At 40.1% G+C, this 19,011-nt stretch overlaps 2 protein-coding genes across 3 annotated transcripts; one reads left to right on the top strand and one right to left on the bottom strand.

Moving 5' to 3' along the window:
• Positions 1 to 1,615: 1,615 nt before the first annotated feature.
• LOC311059779 (P2Y purinoceptor 12-like) lies at positions 1,616 to 9,958 on the top strand. 2 transcript variants are annotated; one of them, XM_084077828.1, is made up of 4 exons: positions 1,616 to 1,707; positions 6,678 to 6,879; positions 6,976 to 7,365; positions 7,946 to 9,958. In XM_084077828.1, the coding sequence occupies exons 2-4, from the start codon at positions 6,697 to 6,699 to the stop codon at positions 8,435 to 8,437; spliced, it is 1,065 nt and encodes a 354-aa protein (XP_083933954.1). In that variant the 5' UTR covers positions 1,616 to 1,707; positions 6,678 to 6,696; the 3' UTR covers positions 8,438 to 9,958. The 2 variants fall into 2 exon arrangements, with proteins under 2 accessions (XP_083933954.1, XP_083933953.1); XM_084077827.1 differs by lacking the exon at positions 1,616 to 1,707 and having other exon boundaries at positions 6,510 to 6,879.
• Positions 9,959 to 10,173: 215 nt separating this feature from the next.
• On the bottom strand, positions 10,174 to 12,402 carry LOC311059868 (uncharacterized protein). Its single transcript, XM_084077967.1, has 4 exons — positions 12,296 to 12,402; positions 11,846 to 12,157; positions 10,853 to 10,962; positions 10,174 to 10,588 (listed from the first exon to the last, which is right to left on the bottom strand). The coding sequence occupies exons 1-4, from the start codon at positions 12,348 to 12,350 to the stop codon at positions 10,298 to 10,300; spliced, it is 768 nt and encodes a 255-aa protein (XP_083934093.1). The 5' UTR covers positions 12,351 to 12,402; the 3' UTR covers positions 10,174 to 10,297.
• Positions 12,403 to 19,011: the final 6,609 nt, after the last annotated feature.

Genomic DNA, 19,011 nt, shown 5'->3' with positions numbered 1-19,011 from the left:
ATTTGATACAAATGAGAAATACTGGGTAAAAAATGTCACAATACAAATATAAAATACTGTTCTGAGAAAATTTATTTGAGACACAAATACGTATTTTGTACTTTGAAAATACATGAAAATACATTATGAAAAAAAAACTTCTGCAATGATTTGTCAATTTATAGCTTGGTTGCCAAATATTAAAAAATAATTGCCTTTGTAAGAATTTCTAAGAATTAAATTGACCACACAAGCAGAGTGTTTTATGGTGTTTGGAGCAGGCAGCCAAAACGTCTACCACCATTGTATGTGAGAAGGCAGGACAGGGTGACCTCATTGTTGCAAGACAAGAACTATGTCATGAGACCATTATAACTCTATGCATAAGGCTCAATGCACAATCCTATACAGAGCTGCCTCTACGCCTGTACTTCACAGACATGAGGATACTGGCCATGATACTGACCAGGATACTGACACCAGGGTACTGACACCAGGGTACTGCCCAGGATACTGACACCAGGATACTGTCCAGGATACTGACACCAGGATTCTACCACCAGGATACAACCGCCAGAATACTTACTGACACCCTGGGGTACTGGCCAGGATATTGACACCAAGATACTGACACCACACCAGGATGCTGACACCGGGATACTGACCAGGATATTGACCAGGATACTGACACCAGGATACTGATCAATTCAATTCAATTTAGGAGTTGGAGTAGAAGTGACATTTCACATCGTTTTATTTTGTATTTATCTAGTCCACAGTATAAACCTGTGTAAATGCTTAAAATGTGTCAATTTGAGAATAGAATTACATAACATATGTATTTTATATATTTAGTGGTTCTCAAACTTTTTACTTTCAAGGAACCCCATAACTCTGAGAGTGTAGAAATGGAACCGTTAAGGGTCCATTTGTACACTCTCCGAGTTACAGATCTGAAAGGGTGCATTTGGTTCCATTAGTTACAGACCTGTAGGGTCCATTTGGAACCCCCCTCACTGACCACTGATTTATTGGGATTCACAAAAAGATCTTGTAGATTTGCTATTTCCCCTATTCACTGTACAATAAAGTATATATCCAGGGCTTAAGTGGTTAACATTTCCTCTGTATTTTTGCACTGCACCATCTTCCCCTTTCTCTTGTTTGGTGTGTGAGGCTTTGATTCAGGTCTGTGCTCATACAGAGTGAAGGTGAAGTCCACTGTCCAATCAGTCATGGTCCTGATGCTGACTTTGACTGGCAGGATGCAGAGGTGGTGGACTAGGGAGCTTGGTTGTGGTGCTCCTTTAGCCCTGCAGGGGGTGCTCTATGGATATGCAAAGAGAGTCCAATCTGCACCAAAGCCTTTCAGTGTTGACGCAACACCACAGGAGCAGGTGGTGTGTGATTTGATGCTCTGGTAAAGTTTTTTTTATTTTTATGTTTTTATAGGAGGAGCTAGAACAGAACAGGAGCCATAGGCTAACTGTTCTCTGAACTTTTGAATTCATTGTCTCACAGCATTTACAGGAAATATCTGCAGAGAGAGAGAGAGAGAGATCTGGCTCCCCCCATCAAAACAATTGCAGACTGCATATAATGTTTAAAATCACAGGTAGACACCATAGGCGTGTCAGTGAGCTGGTCCTTGTTGATGAAGCTTCATAGCCTGTCTTTATACTTCCTCTGTCTTTCCAGACCTAAATGAGAATTTCAACATTGAAGCAGGTAAGACATGAGCTCTTGTCTTTTTATAACTTGCATACAATATTTAATATTATCTGCTTTAATTGATGTTAACAGCATCATTTATGCATTGGTCAGCAGGTGACTTTTTGTAAAGCTATTTTCAAAATGAAAATGTAAGTTTCTGTCACCACAGCTGTGTCTATATTATGACACATTGTTGGTCAGGTCCGGAATCGAACCTGGGGCAACAGGCCAGCTCTCTAACCATTCAGATATGACACCCCCAATTACAATGGGTCTGCTTAAAACTGGTGCAAGACAGTTCACAGCCAGTTCAAACCGGCCTCATGGTGGTGCTACAACAGCCCACTTCACATTTTGGCCTATAACTCTCGACCCGTACAATCAAAATCTTTTCCCCTGGATTCCTTGGATCATGCAACTCACGCAACAGGTTTATATTTTCTACACACATTGCTTTTGTGGAAATCTAGACGTAGGTGTGTGAAGGAGGTGTCCAGGGCTAGACTGGGGACAAAGATTCAGCCCTGGCACTGTAATGCCTTGAATGGAAAGAAAATAGCTCCATTAGCATTATTTTCATCCATTGTTCTCAGCATATTTCATACAGTAATAGAGCTCCTCTCTATTACATTATTGAGCACACAGCCTCTCCCACGCTCTGCCTCTGTGAGTGTTTTACGACTTTGCAAGGGGTATCTGAGTTCATAGTCCCACTCTACCAAGCACTTTCCGTGCCAAAAATTACCAAAAAAATCCCAACCTGTGTGTTTGTGTTGGTTCTGTATGTGTTAATTACGGCCCTTAATCACGGGTATTAATTACAGATATCTTTATATCTGTGGCTCTTTGAACATGATCTGTGATGAACATACTGTACATTCCTCTCCTCGTCACATGACCGGTTGGGTCATGTAGTTTGGGGTTTCATCAGTATTTTTACCAAATGAAATTTCAAGTAACGATAAACAATAGTGAGGGAAGACTTCCAAACTGGCCTAAAACTATGACAAAATATGAAAAAGTAAGCTCCTGAATGCAGAAAAAATAAGAAAAAAACATTAAATGGTGCTTTAAAGCAGTGCACAGTTCAACAAGCACCGTAAAAAGCCAATACCACTAGAATATGCAAATTATGCAACTAGGAAAGTGTGATCCTCGGAGGCTGGGTTGCCTATCCAATTGTGCTTTGAATAAAACACGTGGTAGAGAATGTAATCTTGCACAAAACGGGCCTGTGAGTTGTGTCAAAGGAATCCAGGGAAACAAATATGTTGTACAACCTACGGTTTCCTAGTGGAAATGTGTGGCATTTTGTTCAAAACGGGTAACGCCTGCAAACTTTGGAGGCCAATCTTAGCCAATCAGGATGTTCACAGTTTGGCATGATAACCATTGCAGACTATAGCTTAGTGGTAGTTATCATGCATTGAATATGTGGACCCCTATATTGTCACATGCAAATTGTTACAACAAATATATGAACAACGTTTAATGTTGTTCAAATATGAACCCACTTCTCTGCATAATTCAAGTATGGAGAATTGATTGGAATGATGATTTTACTTCTTCAAAAAGTCCATAAAGTATTATGCTTAAATGGTCTTTTAATGCAAGATTTCAACCATGCAAGGCAGTAATTAGGGGTTCAGTCCTTGTCTTGCTCAAGGACAAGGAAACTTTGACACTAACCCAGAGGGAGCCGGGAAGTAAGAGAGTGTGTGTGTGTGTGTGTGTGTGTGTGTGTGTGTGTGTGTGTGTGTGTGTGTGTGTGTGTGTGTGTGTGTGTGTGTGTGTGTGTGTGTGTGTGTGTGTGTGTGTGTGTGTGTGTGTGTGTGTGTGTTGCTCTGATCCCTGATCATAGTCCGCTGAGAAACTGATTAAACAGGAACTTCTGGACAAACACCTTCTTGTGTGTGTGGATTCTGTAAACTACTTTGGTGTTATTTGGTGTTGACTCTAGCTTTGTTGATTGGATCCTCCAAAATAAGACGGTGAGGCTGAATGAGAGCATGTCATGACAGGTGATCTCTGTTCATCTACTGCTTCACCCCATGGGTGTGTTCTGTAATTGGAACAAAAAGGGAAGCACGCACATCTCCGTAAAAAAATTGCAGGTGCTGGACTCAAAAATACACACCATAGAAAGAAGAGGAAGTCCGCACACTGTTGATTTTATTTAAGGCTCACAGCACACAACGTTTCGACCCCTTCGGGTCTTCATCAGGTATGAAGAGACATAGGCAGGTTAAAATAGGGAGCAAACAATCAAGTCCCAGCTGTGTCGGGGATAGTGGACACACCCCCCATCTTAAGGGGACAGGCTACTCACAGTATAATGAGTAGAAAAATAGAAATTCATTTTTAGAAAAATAGAAATTCAATTCATTCTTAGAAAAATAGAAATTCAATTCATTTTTAGAAAAATAGAAAATTCAATTCATCCTTAGAAAAATAGAAAATTCAATTCATCCTTAGAAAAATAGAAAATTCAATTCATCCTTAGAAAAATAGAAAATTCAATTCATCCTTAGAAAAATAGAAATTCAATTCATTTTTAGAAAACTAGAAATTCAATTCATCTTTAGAAAAATAGAAATTCATTCATTTTAGTGACATAATGTAATGACATAATCCAGCACAATACAGTTTTAAGAGGCAAAAGGACTAATTATAGGCAGTACATGGGTGTTTTTGGGATCCCAAAAAAGACACATTAGGAATAAAGCAATCATTTAACAGCTCCAAATAGACATCACTCAATGAATTGAATTTCTTTTTTTCTAAAAATGAATTGAATTTCTATTTTTCTAAGAATGAATTGAATTTCTATTTTTCTAAAAATGAATTTCTATTTTTCTACTCATTATACTGTGTGTAGCCTGTCCCCTTAAGATGGGGGGGGGGGGGGGGGGCGTCCACTGTCCACTATCCCAGACACAGCTGGGACTTGATTGTTTGCTCCCTATTTTAACCTGCCTATGTCTGCACTCTTCATACCTGATGAAGACCCGAAGGGGTCGAAACGTTGTGTGCTGTGAGCCTTAAATAAAATTGTGGTCGCTGGAGTGTCAACAGTGTGCGGACTTCCTCTTCTTTCTATGGTGTGTTCTGTAATTACTCATAACTCATTAATATTCTGTGTACAGATGACTGTCGGGGCCAGTTTGATAACCGATACATATATCCTGAAGATTGACAATTGACCGCAATGACGATTAATCATTCATGGCCCTGTGGTTGATTAAACTGGTGCAAAAACAAACTCCTTCAACTCAATGTATTAAAGACAAAAGACACATGGTCCTCTCATTCAGAACACCATCACTTATCAAGAGGTAGAACTAGTTGTCAGCTACAAATACCTTTGTTCAATAATCAATAACAATCTCACTTTTCATGGTTTGTAGGAGAGGTCTGTAACAACATTTCTACCTAAGTAAACTCATCAAGTTTCATGCTGACATGTCCCTGATGACTCTCTTTAAACAAATCCTACACAGACTCAATTTGATCAGTTTCCCTAAACTGTTGACATGGCAGTCTAAATATCATAACCCAGAATTCACTGATTAAAATTAAGAGAGAGAGAGAGGGAGGGAGAGAGAACTTATATTTGAGTCATTCCACGAATTCGGTGCACTTTGCACTTTTTTTTTTTTGAAAAATCGATGGAAACGAATTACTTTTTTGAATAGCCCACACCATTAAGGACATATTTAACATGCAGAAAAACATATTTTCCCATCTCAGGCATTAAATTAATATTTTTATATGGAATAATATATGTAACAGGGTTGAAATTCATAACGGGGTTGAGTGGAACGGGGTTGAGATTTTTTACTGAAGATGGCCATAACTCTACCTGTGATGATTAAGAGGAGACCACATGGCATGCATGACATTAGTCAATCACATATATTGCTGAAATGACAAAGACAATTTAAAATAATAATAGTTTTCTATCTTTATTTCATGTAACAGGGTTGAGTTTTTATGCTTTACGACCACGCTTTGAAAGTATAAATGACCCTAAATAGCTGTATAAGAAGTTCGAAATGTTCCTCTTTCTGCAGCATCTTGCTCAGAAGACTTGTAGAATGCCATCACATGTTGTTGATGCCACTAAAGGGTCAGTTTATACTTTTTACAGAGAGGAGAATGACTTGTGTAACGGGGTTGAGTGTGACTGTGGGACAGAGCTATATAACGTGATTTTAATGATAAATCAACTATTTATTAAAAAACGAAACATGACTAGCAATAGAGTACATTGCTGGTTTTATGTGAATAATATAAGTTATGGATTATTCTACACTTTTAGTAGTCATATCTGAAGGCCAATCTCTCTATCGGCCATTGGGGACATGAAAAATGGGCAAATTTAGGCGGTGTCTACTGTAGAAAAGGCAGATAATTTCAGATATAAAGACAAAATATATAATATTTTTACACAATAGTAAAGGGAACATGTCAATTGATTCTAAAAAGCTTTTAAAATTTGATTTTGGTGACCCGATGGATACAATACACTTAAAAAGGTCAGAGGGGACTGCAAAGTGCACCGAATTCGTGGAATGACTCATTTAAGTTCCTATTCAAGTTCCTAAAATACATTATAGGCTACTAGTAAAGCACTTGTCAACGTCTCATTTCTCAATTTCTCATTATTTGTGGCTAACACAATGTTGTTGTCCGCTACTGCTGTTGCCATCCATGCTTGCGCACTGGATGGCCACACAAGTGCAGCAGCAGTTGAATATATAATGTTACGGCACAAATAAATAAAATGAGTAATATTTGAAAATAATAGTATTTATTGCAGTTGTTTTTTTGTTGACTATGTTTGATTTTTTGCTGCACAACAATAAAAGTATAATTTGAAACTAAACTGAAAATAAGTTGTGTATTGCCACCCAATTGCTCACCAATCTTTTTTTCCCCACCATCTTTCTTTTCATCTCTCTGAACTCCTTTCCACTCTCAAGGCCCACCAAGGTTGTGAAGATGAACACAACAATATCCAGCAACTCCACAGAGTGTATTCCAGATCCCATTGTGACCGAAGTGGTTACTCCTAGTCTGTATAGTATCCTCTTTCTGGTGTCCCTGGCACTGAACAGCCTGGCTGCATGGATCTTCTTCAACATCCCAACTGCCTCCACATTTGTGGTCTATCTAAAGAATGTGGTGAGTGAAGGGATTTGTGCTGGCAATATATTTATCAGTGCAGAAATATTGAAAAAACACGACAAAGTGATTAATAATATGTTTCTTCACCAATAGGTGGTGGCTGACATACTTATGACTCTGACCATCCCTGTGAAGGTTCTGAATGACGCTGGTGTGGGCTCCTGGCACCTGCGTGTCATCTACTGTCGATACTCAGCCATTCTGTTCTATAGCTCCATGTACATCAGCATTCTCTTTCTGGGCCTCATCAGCTTGGACCGCTACCTAAAGATAGTCCGGCCATTTAGGAAATATGCTCTGCAGAAGGTGAGGGTTGGTCAGGGGTTGAGTGCAACTGTCTGGGTGGTGATGTTATCTCTAGCGCTGGCAAACATCATCCTGACTAACAAGCCACCACAGCTCCCGGGAGATAGACCGCCATGCATGTCCCTGAAGAGCGAGTTTGGTGTGATCTGGTATGAGGGATCCAAATACGTCTGTCAGGTAACACATCCAAACGTTGCACTGTAATTGTCTAAATGCAACTATTGTGATATACTGTATTACTGTTTGCCATGTTATATCAGGGGAAAGTCATTTGTTACTTCACTCTAACCTTTTCAGCAATGACCCTATCGATCCATGCTTGCATTTATTCATAATAAATAAGGAATTGACAATTAATTGTTTGACTGCTGCCAAACAGCCCTGTTTTCATAATTAAAAGCTAAAGAAAGGAATAAAGCATTTGTGCTCTCAGATAAGCCAAAGTGATCACCACTCACGACTGATGGGGTGAGTGGTGGCCAAACACTTCCCCACCCAGATTTGACGAGCCATTCCGAGGAATCAAACCAGGAACCTTCCAGCAACAAGCACGTTCCTCTAACTGTTAAGCCACTGCTGCCCCAAAAACTAAAAGCATTGCATTGTAATGTTGCTGTACACAATTCCATGACCCAACACATAATTCCTGTGAAGTTTAGTTCCTCCAGACAGTGAGAGCATTTGAAAGTAAACTGAGCAAACACAGCATCTCAGTGTTTTGTTCTATGCTTGTTCTATTGCTGTATTGTGTGTCCAGGTGGTGTTCTGGGGTACCCTGGCTCTGATGGTGGTCTGCTACACCTCCATCAGCAGGAAGGTGTACACGTCCTACAAAGCCTCCAGGAGCAGCTCCAAAGCGACCAGTCACAGAATCAAAGCAAAAGTCCTTGTGGTGGCAGCAGTGTTTTGTATCTGCTTCGTCCCCATCAACTTTGTCTTTGTTCCCTACGCGCTGATATATCAAACCGGAAACACAGTTAAGGACTGCAGAGCGGAGAACGCCATTAACATCGCGAAGGAGATCACCATGTGGCTGTCGGCCACGAGTGTGTGTCTGGATTCGCTCATCTACATATTCCTTTGTAAGATTTTCCAGAGACAACTGGTGGCCACACTGACCTGTAAGACCACACAAGGCCCTATGGATGCAGCATCTTCAACGGAGCAAGAGATGTCACAGTGTGTGACAGGAGGAAATCCCTCAATTTCAGCTACTTCTGATCGATGTCCACTCCAGAAAATGCTTTGATTCCATCAGACACATGTCAGATGTATCACAGAAGCATTATAGGCTACACACCTGCATGGCCTTTCTAAAAAGAAATACGCACCTCTCGAAACGTAGCCAAATAAGCAGTGAAAAATATATACATCATATAGCATTATTTACATAACCGATAATCTTTGACTATTGTTTCAATACCTGTATAACATACTGTAATATGTCATATACAACACATTCTCACCAATTTATTTTCATTTATTTAATTAAATAATTATAATAATTATGAAAAAAGCAGTTGAAAGAACACGGACCCCTCAATCATTAGGAGGACAATATCAGTCAATATGGTTAGAATTGTATTTTATGTCTTTAAATAGGAAGGGGGCATGTCTTGCTTTTGCCATTGTTTATATCGCATCTGTCTTCCAACCAGAATAGTGACACACTTTGGTTCCTAGTTCAGGGCAAGAACTGGGTATTTTCAGTGGAAACACAATTAGGCGGGTTCAACCCTGTGGAAAAGGGGCTTGTGTGACACCAGTGTGCAACTACTGTAAGTAGGCTATAATCCACAATTCACAATTGTTTCACAATGATTGTGAAATGTGTAACATCCTGTGTAAATTAATTTACTAACATTGCCTTTGTAAACTTAGTAAATGCCTGATGTGGCTCTATTTTGGGAATCCATTCTTTTTGCTTTTATGGGGACTTTAGGTCTGAATAGCCTGTAACATAATGAGTGTTCAAGACCTCTGAGTTGTAAGTATGTTTTTATTGGACTGTGCTACCCAAGATGACCTACATGTTCAAAAAACAAAATAATACAAACATAAAGTATATATTAAAAAATGAATGATATTGTTTGTTACAAGTTTCCTTCGCATGTTATCTCGTCTCTCGTCTGTCTGTCTGTCTCTTTTTAAATCGCATTTTAAATTTAAAAGTATAGCTGGAAATAGAAAATAAAGTATTAAATGTAATCCTTTTATTTAGGACAACTGCCTGAAAAGTACAATTTTTACAGAGCACACCCAGCCTGTTTTCTCATGAGTTTGTGTGTGAGGCCTTGATCTGTGCTCATGCAGAGTGGAGGTGAAGTCCACTGTCCAATCAGTCGTGGTGCTGATGCTGACTTTGACTGGCAGAATGCAGAGGTGGTAAGAACTAGGGTGCTTGGCTCTGGTTCTCCTTTAGCCCTATAGGGGGAGCTCTATGGAGACAAACGACAAAGAGACTTCAATCTGCACCAAGTCCCTTGTCATGGACCATGACAGTTCAGACTCAACTGCAAACAACCGCTCACCTGGCATGGCTATAATCTCATCTGCTCAGGTAGTTTGGAAAGTAATGGCTCTGGTATTTTAATGTAATGAACAAATGCATGACCATTTACATAAGGTGGCATTGTTTAGAGTTCAAGTGCTGCTGGCTGCAAAAGTTAGCCTACATGTTAGGAGGTGGTGACATCAGAGGTTTAAGTGAATAGTCAAATAACCTACTCAAAGTGATGAAGTGATACTGATACTTATATTGTCCTTCTAATGTGTGGGTGGAGGGGGGGATTAAATTACCTTTTTAGATTTTTTTTAAAAATGAAAATAATTTAACACAAAAATGTATTAATTAATTAGTTAAAAAAAAGTAATTGAAATAACAATACCAATCACCAGAGCCAAGGACGGCTGTTTTTGATGGTTAAAATGGAGTTTGAAGTTACAATCGGTTTGTATAGGAAAGAGGGCGTGTCTGATCAAATGAACATCAAATATCTAAATACTGAATACAAAACTGCCTGGGGTGCTCACAAAAGCCAGAGTAGAGGTTAAAATGACCCCAAACATGTTTGAAAGTCAAATATCCCTTTAGTGCCTCCCAGATCTGTCAGTATGGTTGTTGAGTTGAGGTGATGGTAGATGGGGGGCTTCCTGCAGACAGAGACTTGGGTACTGTCATCATGCTGACATTCACATAGTCACTGCTGACATCAGCAGGCTCGCCAATGATCAGGTTGATTTGGGAGGAGAAGGTGGGTGGTGGTGGTGGTGGTGGTGGTGGAGGTGTTGACACCGCTACTCCTGTCTTGTCTGACGGCACATGACCACAGCTAGGCTGAAGTCCAACACTTCCAGCGGGACTCATCGTAACATAGTCAGATGACATGTGGCGCTGGATCTGGGTGAAACAACAGGTAGTCTGAGCTAAACAACCTGATTTGTCAACATTGTGCGCTATTACCGTGCTGGCATTGTTCAGAAACGCTTATGAATTAAGCACTTTCAACCTGGCGTCCCTATTTTAGGCATTATATGGTGAAATGTGTAAAAAAAAATGAAAGATTACAAATATATGATATAATAATGAATAAGATAACCTATCCTTTACAACTTGATATAAAAAAGAAAAAACTGAATCTGGCACAAACAAAGCTAAACAAACCTTTTTGTCCTGACATGAGTTGTGGTGTTTGACTAGCAGATGATGTGTGACAGCACACACACACAGCAGTGCAACTTCACACATTAACACAACAAGTGTCAGCTCGAACCCTGGAAAAGAGGAATGTTAAGTTCAGTCCACCTGCTGTTTAGGATTCTCTCTCTCTCTCACACACACACACACACGCACGCACGCGCGCGCAAGCACGAATGCACGCACGCACACGTCAATATTAGACTAATCAGATCCCACACCTTTACTGTAAATCAGTGGTTCTCAAACATTTTCATGTCAAGGATCCCTCCAAAAAGCAAGTCGTTTGTACACCTACAAAGGCGACAGGTGCGTAGGAGAAGATCAAGCTGGCCCAAACGCGAACAGAAAAAACTTCTGCACACACCGTCTGCTTTAAAATGATTTTAATGGAAAAATAACAACAATCATTTCGAAACGTAATATTCCCATGAAAGTATTTTCCTGCAATTGAAGACGGTGTGCGGTAGTTTTCTTCTGTTCATGTCAAGGACCCCCAGATTGTGTATTTGGCCGCAGACCCCATCTGAAAATATGAGCCCCATAGGCCTAAGAGAAGATTTGTGTAAAAAAAAATCTAAATTATTCCACATTTTTTAAGAGATCTTTTTTTAAAACCGATTTACAAGCTCACAACGCATTGCATCGCGGCACATTGTGAGTTTGTAGATCTTTTTTTTGGTACAGGTTTTTTAAGCCTAAAATAGGGCTAAATGGGTAAAATAGATTTTGATGCTATACAGTATATTAACTCGTTTTTCAGGGGACCCCCTGGAGCCCCTTCAAGGGCCCCTGGGGGTCCCCGGACCCCACTCTGAGAACCCCTGCTGTAAATGGTGCATCAGCTACAGCAAACAGGGAAGCTCAACGCAATCTCAACTGTAGACAAGCAATTATGAAAGGGAGATTATTACACAATGTTGTCCTAAAACGACATCGCTGTAGATACTGTAAACTCACCATCTTTAACGTTGAGATGTACTTTACGGAATGTGTGACATCCATGTCTTACACCACACCTGTAGGAGCCTGAATCACTGGTTGACAGGTCAATAATGCTCACAAAGAACGAGTTGTTTATTCCATTATGAATGCTGTATTTCCAATTTGAAACTATTCCTTGTTTTCTGCTTTGGATAAGATCATCAGAACATGGTTCCTTACAGAAGTATTTCAAACGACCAAGTGTGCAGGCATGAGAGCAATTGATTGTGACTTCGCTTCCCGGCACCCCTTCCACTCTCACATCCTGAGACTCAGCACCACACAACCCTAGAAAACAATGGTGGACAGTGGTCAGCAGATATTCCTGTTAACAATCACTTCATGTTTTGAGGGAGGGAGAGAGAGAGTGTGTGTTGGCTGGGATCGGTATAACATACAGTATCGGTATAACATATAAATACTTACCACTCAGAAGAATGAGCATGTTCAGGAGCACCATCTCAATGTCGTTCAGAATCATCCACACGTTGTGTCTCGTCTTACCCTGACTTTCCCCATTTCTCAATGCAAACGGGTGATGCTAGATGTTGTATCACTGTGTGATACAATATGTGTCCTCGTAATCGTCTCTGCAGTTCCTCTTATTGTCTCTCTGCAACCAGTTTCCTCTGGTCTTCCATATTTCATCAAACTGTTTAGAGCCCCTCACACGCGCACGCACGCACACGCACACACACACACACACACACACACACACACACACACACACAAAAGTGACACATTTTCTGAGTACCGAGTTATGATGATGTTAAATATAACTGTATAGATGAACTGTTCCTCTCTTCCTTTTATCCTCCACAAATACTAAATGCATCTGTTGAACATGCATTAAGGTCTTGGGTTTGACGTGGTTTAATTACATTTTCGTTATTGTTAGACGCTGTTAGCTTGCTTAAGTTTAGGCATGGGTTTGGAGCAAATTCTTTGAGAAGCATGTGAAAAAGCTGATCGACTGCAGGTTGTCTCCTGCCCGACACTACACACTGCCCTATCCCACCTGGAGAAAAGTAACTCATGCAGTGAGAACTGCATGAGAGTCATAATAATTAATGCATTTTTTTGTACAAATGTCTACCAAAAACATTTAATGAATATTCAAAAAAAACAAACATTATATATAAATATTAAACAAATGTTCAAGGGCAACTCTGAAAAAGCATAGAAACAACAGAGAATGGAAGAGCAAAACAGTTTTAAAGGGGTAGCAAAAAGGCACTATGAAAATTGTGCAAGAGTAAGAAAACAACAGGAATGATCAAATATGAATATCAAACATATCAGACTACAGTCTACATTTCCCAAAAAGAAATGATCAGTCTGACCAGAAGCAGAGATAAATATCATAAAAGAAAATATCCCCCAAAGAAATGAATGACCAGAGGGGTAAGTCGCTTTGGATAAAAGCGTCTGCTAAATGACTGTAATGTAATGTAATGTATTTAAAGCAGAGGCATGAATCACAATGGACAGCAACATTACCACTTAGGCCCTATTTTATACTTTGTACAATGGTGTCAGAAAGGGGCGAAAATAGCCAATTTGCAAGCTCACAGCACGTATTACAACATGGTGTGAGCTCGCATCAGCTATTTTTGCTATTTCTGAAAATCTTTGACATTTAACTTTTTTTTTGTGGCTATAATGACTCAAATATAGGGATGGCAGGTTAAAAGTGGTTAATATGTCAATGGTTGGAGACATCCACTGATAGAGAGACACTAATACAATATTGTCTCTCTTCACCAGTCATCATTAGCCCAGCACATTACGTTTATGTCGTACAGTTTGACCGATATGAAGCTGTGATTGTTTCGGTTGTGTGCCTTTCTTTATTGGTTATGTATAGCTGCAAATAGTATTAAACATTTTATTTGGGACACATGGCTGTAAAGGATCATTCTTACAGTGCAAACCAGCCACCTTATACTTCTCATCAGATCCTCATCACAAGCTTGCAACGTATTGCAATATATCTCATTGTGAGCTTGTAGTTAAATGCTATTTTTGAAATATAGGGCTTTAGTGGTTGACATTTCCTCTGTATTTCACACTGCATCATCTTCCCCTTTCTCTCGTTTGGTGTGTAAGGTCTTTGCATGATTCAGGTCTGCAGTGGTGGAAATTAACATTTATTCAAGTACTGATATTTTTACTTTACTGGAGTACTTACAATTTTCCATAATTTTACTTCTACTCCATTACATCTCAAAGGCAAATATTGTACTTTTACGCCTCTATAATTATTTGAAAACTTGAGATACTAGTTACTTTGTAGATTTTGATTATTATTATAAAACCACTTCAGACTTATATACAGTGTTGGAGATTTTAAAATAGCCGATCTAGCACACAACGCGTCGCAAAGCAATGCGTTATGCCTTCTGCATAATGACTACTTTTACTTTTGTACTTTAAGTACATTTTGATGCCAATACTTTTGTACTTTGAGTACTTCTGTGAGTACTTCTTCCATCACTGCAGGTCTGTACTCATACAGAGTGGAAGTGGAGTCCAATCAGTTGTGGTCCTCCTGATGCAGTGCATTTACTTAAGTACAGTACTCAAGTAAATGTACTTAGTTACTGTCCACCACTGGTGGAGGCAATGATGCTGCTGCTACGTTGTCTGATGGCACGTGATCGCAGCTAGACTGAAGTCCAACACTTCCAATGGGATTCATCGTCATATAGACAGAAGGGATCTGCATCTGGGTGGGGGATACAGGCAAATTATACAATCGGTTTTAACCGAAAGGGATAGGGCCATTGTCTCACGTTTTCCTCACAACATATCTGGAAGGAAAGTAAAATGCATTTACACACCCCTGAACGTGCACTTTCATCTTTGACCATCCCCATCTTATAATAATCATAATAATAATAATAATAACACAAATGATGATACAAATAGGTATAGTAGAGACTGTCATTGCTATGTTAAATATAAAAGTAGTGAAAGATGCCATAATAAAGTGGTAGAGTGAAAAGTAACAATGTATTTGGTGCCATGGATGAATTAATGAATGATTAATAATCCATTGTGATTCAGTTTTCAGCTTCACCCAGCTGATCGCTGCCCACAGAGGAGCGCGGAGGGGGAGCAGTTTGGGGTTAAATGTCTTGCTCAGGGACACTTGTCTTAGACACATTGCTGGCCTGGAATTGAACCTGGGATAACCGGGGCCTCCAGCTTCCCAGGCAGGCTCTCCAACCAATCAGCTGTGGCCGCCCCAATAGGTGCCCTGAGCCCAAAACGTTTGCGAACCACTGGAGGCTAAAGTTCTCCTTGGACGTGGACAAACAAAGCTAAACAAACCTCTTCATCCTGACATGAGCCTGACTTGTGGTATTTGTGAAGCTGCAGTACGACAACACACACAATAAACAGCAACGCAGCTCCACACATTATCAGTAGTAGAGGCAGCTGATACCCTGGAAAGGAGAAAGGCAACTTCAGTACACCCATGTCAATATATATATATATATATATATATATATATATATATATATATATATATATATATATATATATATATATATATATATATATATATATATATATATATATATATACATATATATATATATATATACATATATATATATATATATACATATATATACATATATATATATATATATATACATATATATATATATGTATATATATATATATATATATATATATATATATATATATATATATATACATATATATACATATATATATATATATATATATATATGCCAATTCATTCCTCCCCAACACATTTCTGTGTTGTCACTGCTGTTGTATCCTACAGACTCACCTGCCAGTGAGGAGCCCCCACCGGGAGGACGCAGGGCCTTCGTCCTACTCCTCCCGGCCAACACTCCCTGCTAACAGGTGCCGCCCCAGCCCGTAGGAGTACGTGCAGTGACAAATGTCATCTTCCCCGCCCGGCTATCCCTCCCCCGAACAGGGGTCAATTGTTTTCGCATAGGCGCTCAACAAAGCCGGATGCACCACGGTGGATTCGAACCCACAACCTCCGCGGTGGAGGGCAGGCACTAGGCATGTCAATATTTGAGTGAACCCTTCTCAGTCTAATCTGACCTCACACCTTTACTGTAAATGGTGCGTCAGCTGCAACAACAAACAGGGAACATCAATGCAAACTTAAAGGTGTATTATCCTTGAAAACACTTCTTGGGTCATTTTAATGTCAACTCAGGGTTTTGTGTGCACCCCAGACAGTTTTTAAGTTGCTTGGTTAAATATTTTAATATTTGCTATTAATTCTATCCGACACGCCCTCTCTCCTACAGTGTATACGGTATATAAGAACACATCCCTGGTTCTGGTGCCTGATACTGTCGTGTGTGTTTTTATTTTTTCAATTACTTAAAAAAAAGAAAATATAAAAACAAGGCCCTCTCACACGTTAGAAGGACAATATCAGTCACAAGAACCAGGGACGTCTGTTTTCAATTAATCTAACATGGTCAATGGAGATTTAAGTTGAATGGGCTTATATAAGAGGGGACGTGTCTGATCAAATAGATATCAAATATCTAAATATTGAAACCAGCAACAAAAGCCTGGGTAGACTTTAAAATGACCCCATAGTGTTAAAGTCAAATTTAAAATACCCCTTTAACTGTAGACATGATACGATATGAAAGATAAACTAGAAAAAGTGCTCCTCGGAGCACAGGTCTCCGCCAGGTCCGGTACGTTATTCTGGCCTCCTGGTGGCGCTATAATAGGCCAATGTGAAAAGGGTGCCATTTATTCTCAGGTCACGGTCTTTCACGGCAATGAAACACTGCATTCATGATTTGAGGCATTTTGTTACAAAAATGTGTTTGCTAAATTAGACCTGCTGGTGGCGCTATAACAGGCCAATGTGAAAAGGGTGGCATTTCTTCCTCGACCTATAGTGGGAATGTGCGTGTGAAATTTCACGGAAATCGCACGCTGCGTTCATAGTTTGAGGCATTTTGTTCAAAACGGACCAATCCTGCAAACTTTGGAAGACAACCTTAGCCAATGAGGATTGAATCTGGAAAATCGGACAGATCCGTGTTGATCACATGACTATAGAGATACTGTGTACCGATTTGCATGACGTTTGGATACAATCTGTAGGAGTAATGTAAAAACATGTTTTTTGCACAAATCGGCCTCCTGGTGGCGCTATAACAGGCCCATGTGAAAAAATTGGGGCAGAGGTTCTGAATTGGCATCCAGGGAGTGTGTGTGCACAGTTTCGCAGCGAGCGGGCCAACGGTGCCGGAGATTAGCTGTTAACACACGGACAGGACGGACACACACACACACACACACACACACACACACACACACACACACACACACACACACACACACACACACACACACACACACACGGACGGACGGACGGACAGGGGGCAAAACATACTCTCTCGCCATGCCTTTCGGCCTGGCGGAGACAATAACATAACAATAACATTGCTCTAGATACCGTAAAACTCACCATCTTTAGCGTTGAGATGTATTGTGCGGACATCTGTACGGATGTTATGGTCCTCCCAGTAAAAACCACACTTGTAGGAGCCTGAATCACTGGTTGCCAGATCAATAATACTTACGAAGAAGAAGTTGTTCATTCCATTCTGAAGGCTGTATTTCCCAGTTGAAATTTCACTTCTGCTATGGATAATATCATCATTAGGCATACATGGTTCCTTACAGAAGTATTTCAGCAGTGATCAGCAGATATTCCTGTTCACAATCACTTCATGTTTTGAGGGAGGGAATAGAGAGAGTGTGTGTTGGCTGGGAGGTATACGGTCCTCGTAATCGTCTCTGCAGTTCCTCTTATTGTCTCTCTGAAGCCAGTTTCCTCTGGTCTTCCATCTTTCATCAAACTGTTTAGATCTATTACTATATATTATGCTTTAAGTATGAAGAATTCTGTTATAATAATTAGGCTGTATTTATTTATATGACGATTTAATTATGAAATTTAAGTAAAGAGCAGTGGTTAGTAAATATAGCCTATATTTCGGGGGTATACACATTCAGTCCCACTACTGCCCCCCAAAGTATTCTCTCCGTTTTATAACAGCAGCAGTATTTGATTTACTTCCTCATCCGCGCTTCAGGGTCAGTAAGTCTGTGCTTGACCTCATAGTCTACTGCGGAAGACGTGAACGCGCATTCAACCTGGTTTGACCAAGTCGCTCCTTCTCAGCCTGGCTTGGCGTTTCTGGAGACATCCACTGATAGAGACACAAACACAACATTGTCCTCTTCACCTCATCATTAGCTCATGATAATAGGCCCAAGCCGTCACTTTCAGCTTCACCCAGCTGATTGCTGCTCAGATGATCGTGATCAGCACTCGAGGGTACCTGTTAGATACCGTTCACACTATTGCATATAAAAAATGTATTAAACAGGCCTACACACACACACAGACGCTGGCACGCACGCACACACACTCGTATGCACACGCACGCGCGCGCGCACACACACACACACACACACACACACACACACACACACACACACCACACACACACACACACACACACACACACACACACATACACACACACACACACACACACACACACACACACACACACACACACACACACACACACACACACACACACACACACACACACACACACACGTATATGAACCAGTGACCTTCTATTGCCAGACGGCCTCTCTACCCACCAAGGCAGTGATTCTCAACCTTTTCAGGCCGTGACCCCACAAAATAATCATATTGGAACTAGGGCACTTGGAATTGTAGGAGTTGAGGCATTACATTTAGTTTGCCTCGGTTCCACAGCTAAATATTGTGAAAATAGCAGATCTACAAGCTTGTAGATTGACTATTTTCACAATTGTTGCCTCTTTCTTATAATATTTGACAATTTGGCCGACGTTTGACCAGTTTTTATAGTATAGTTTTCTTTTCTTTTTTTAGGTATTAAAAAGGTCTGAAAAGTCCTTAAATTGTCTCTTGACTGTCATCTGGGGACCCCCAAAAATCATGTGGGGACCCCCTGAGAGTCCAGCAGCCTCATCATATCAAATCAGATGTGGAGCTGGCATGAGCCCTCAGGACAGCTTTATGCTTA

This window comes from Gymnoscopelus microlampas, assembly GCF_963454915.1.
Source record: "Gymnoscopelus microlampas genome assembly, chromosome: 2".
Lineage (NCBI taxonomy): Eukaryota > Metazoa > Chordata > Actinopteri > Myctophiformes > Myctophidae > Gymnoscopelus > Gymnoscopelus microlampas.
Note: the sequence above shows the minus strand (reverse complement) of the source record. Positions and strands in the feature narration are given on the sequence as shown.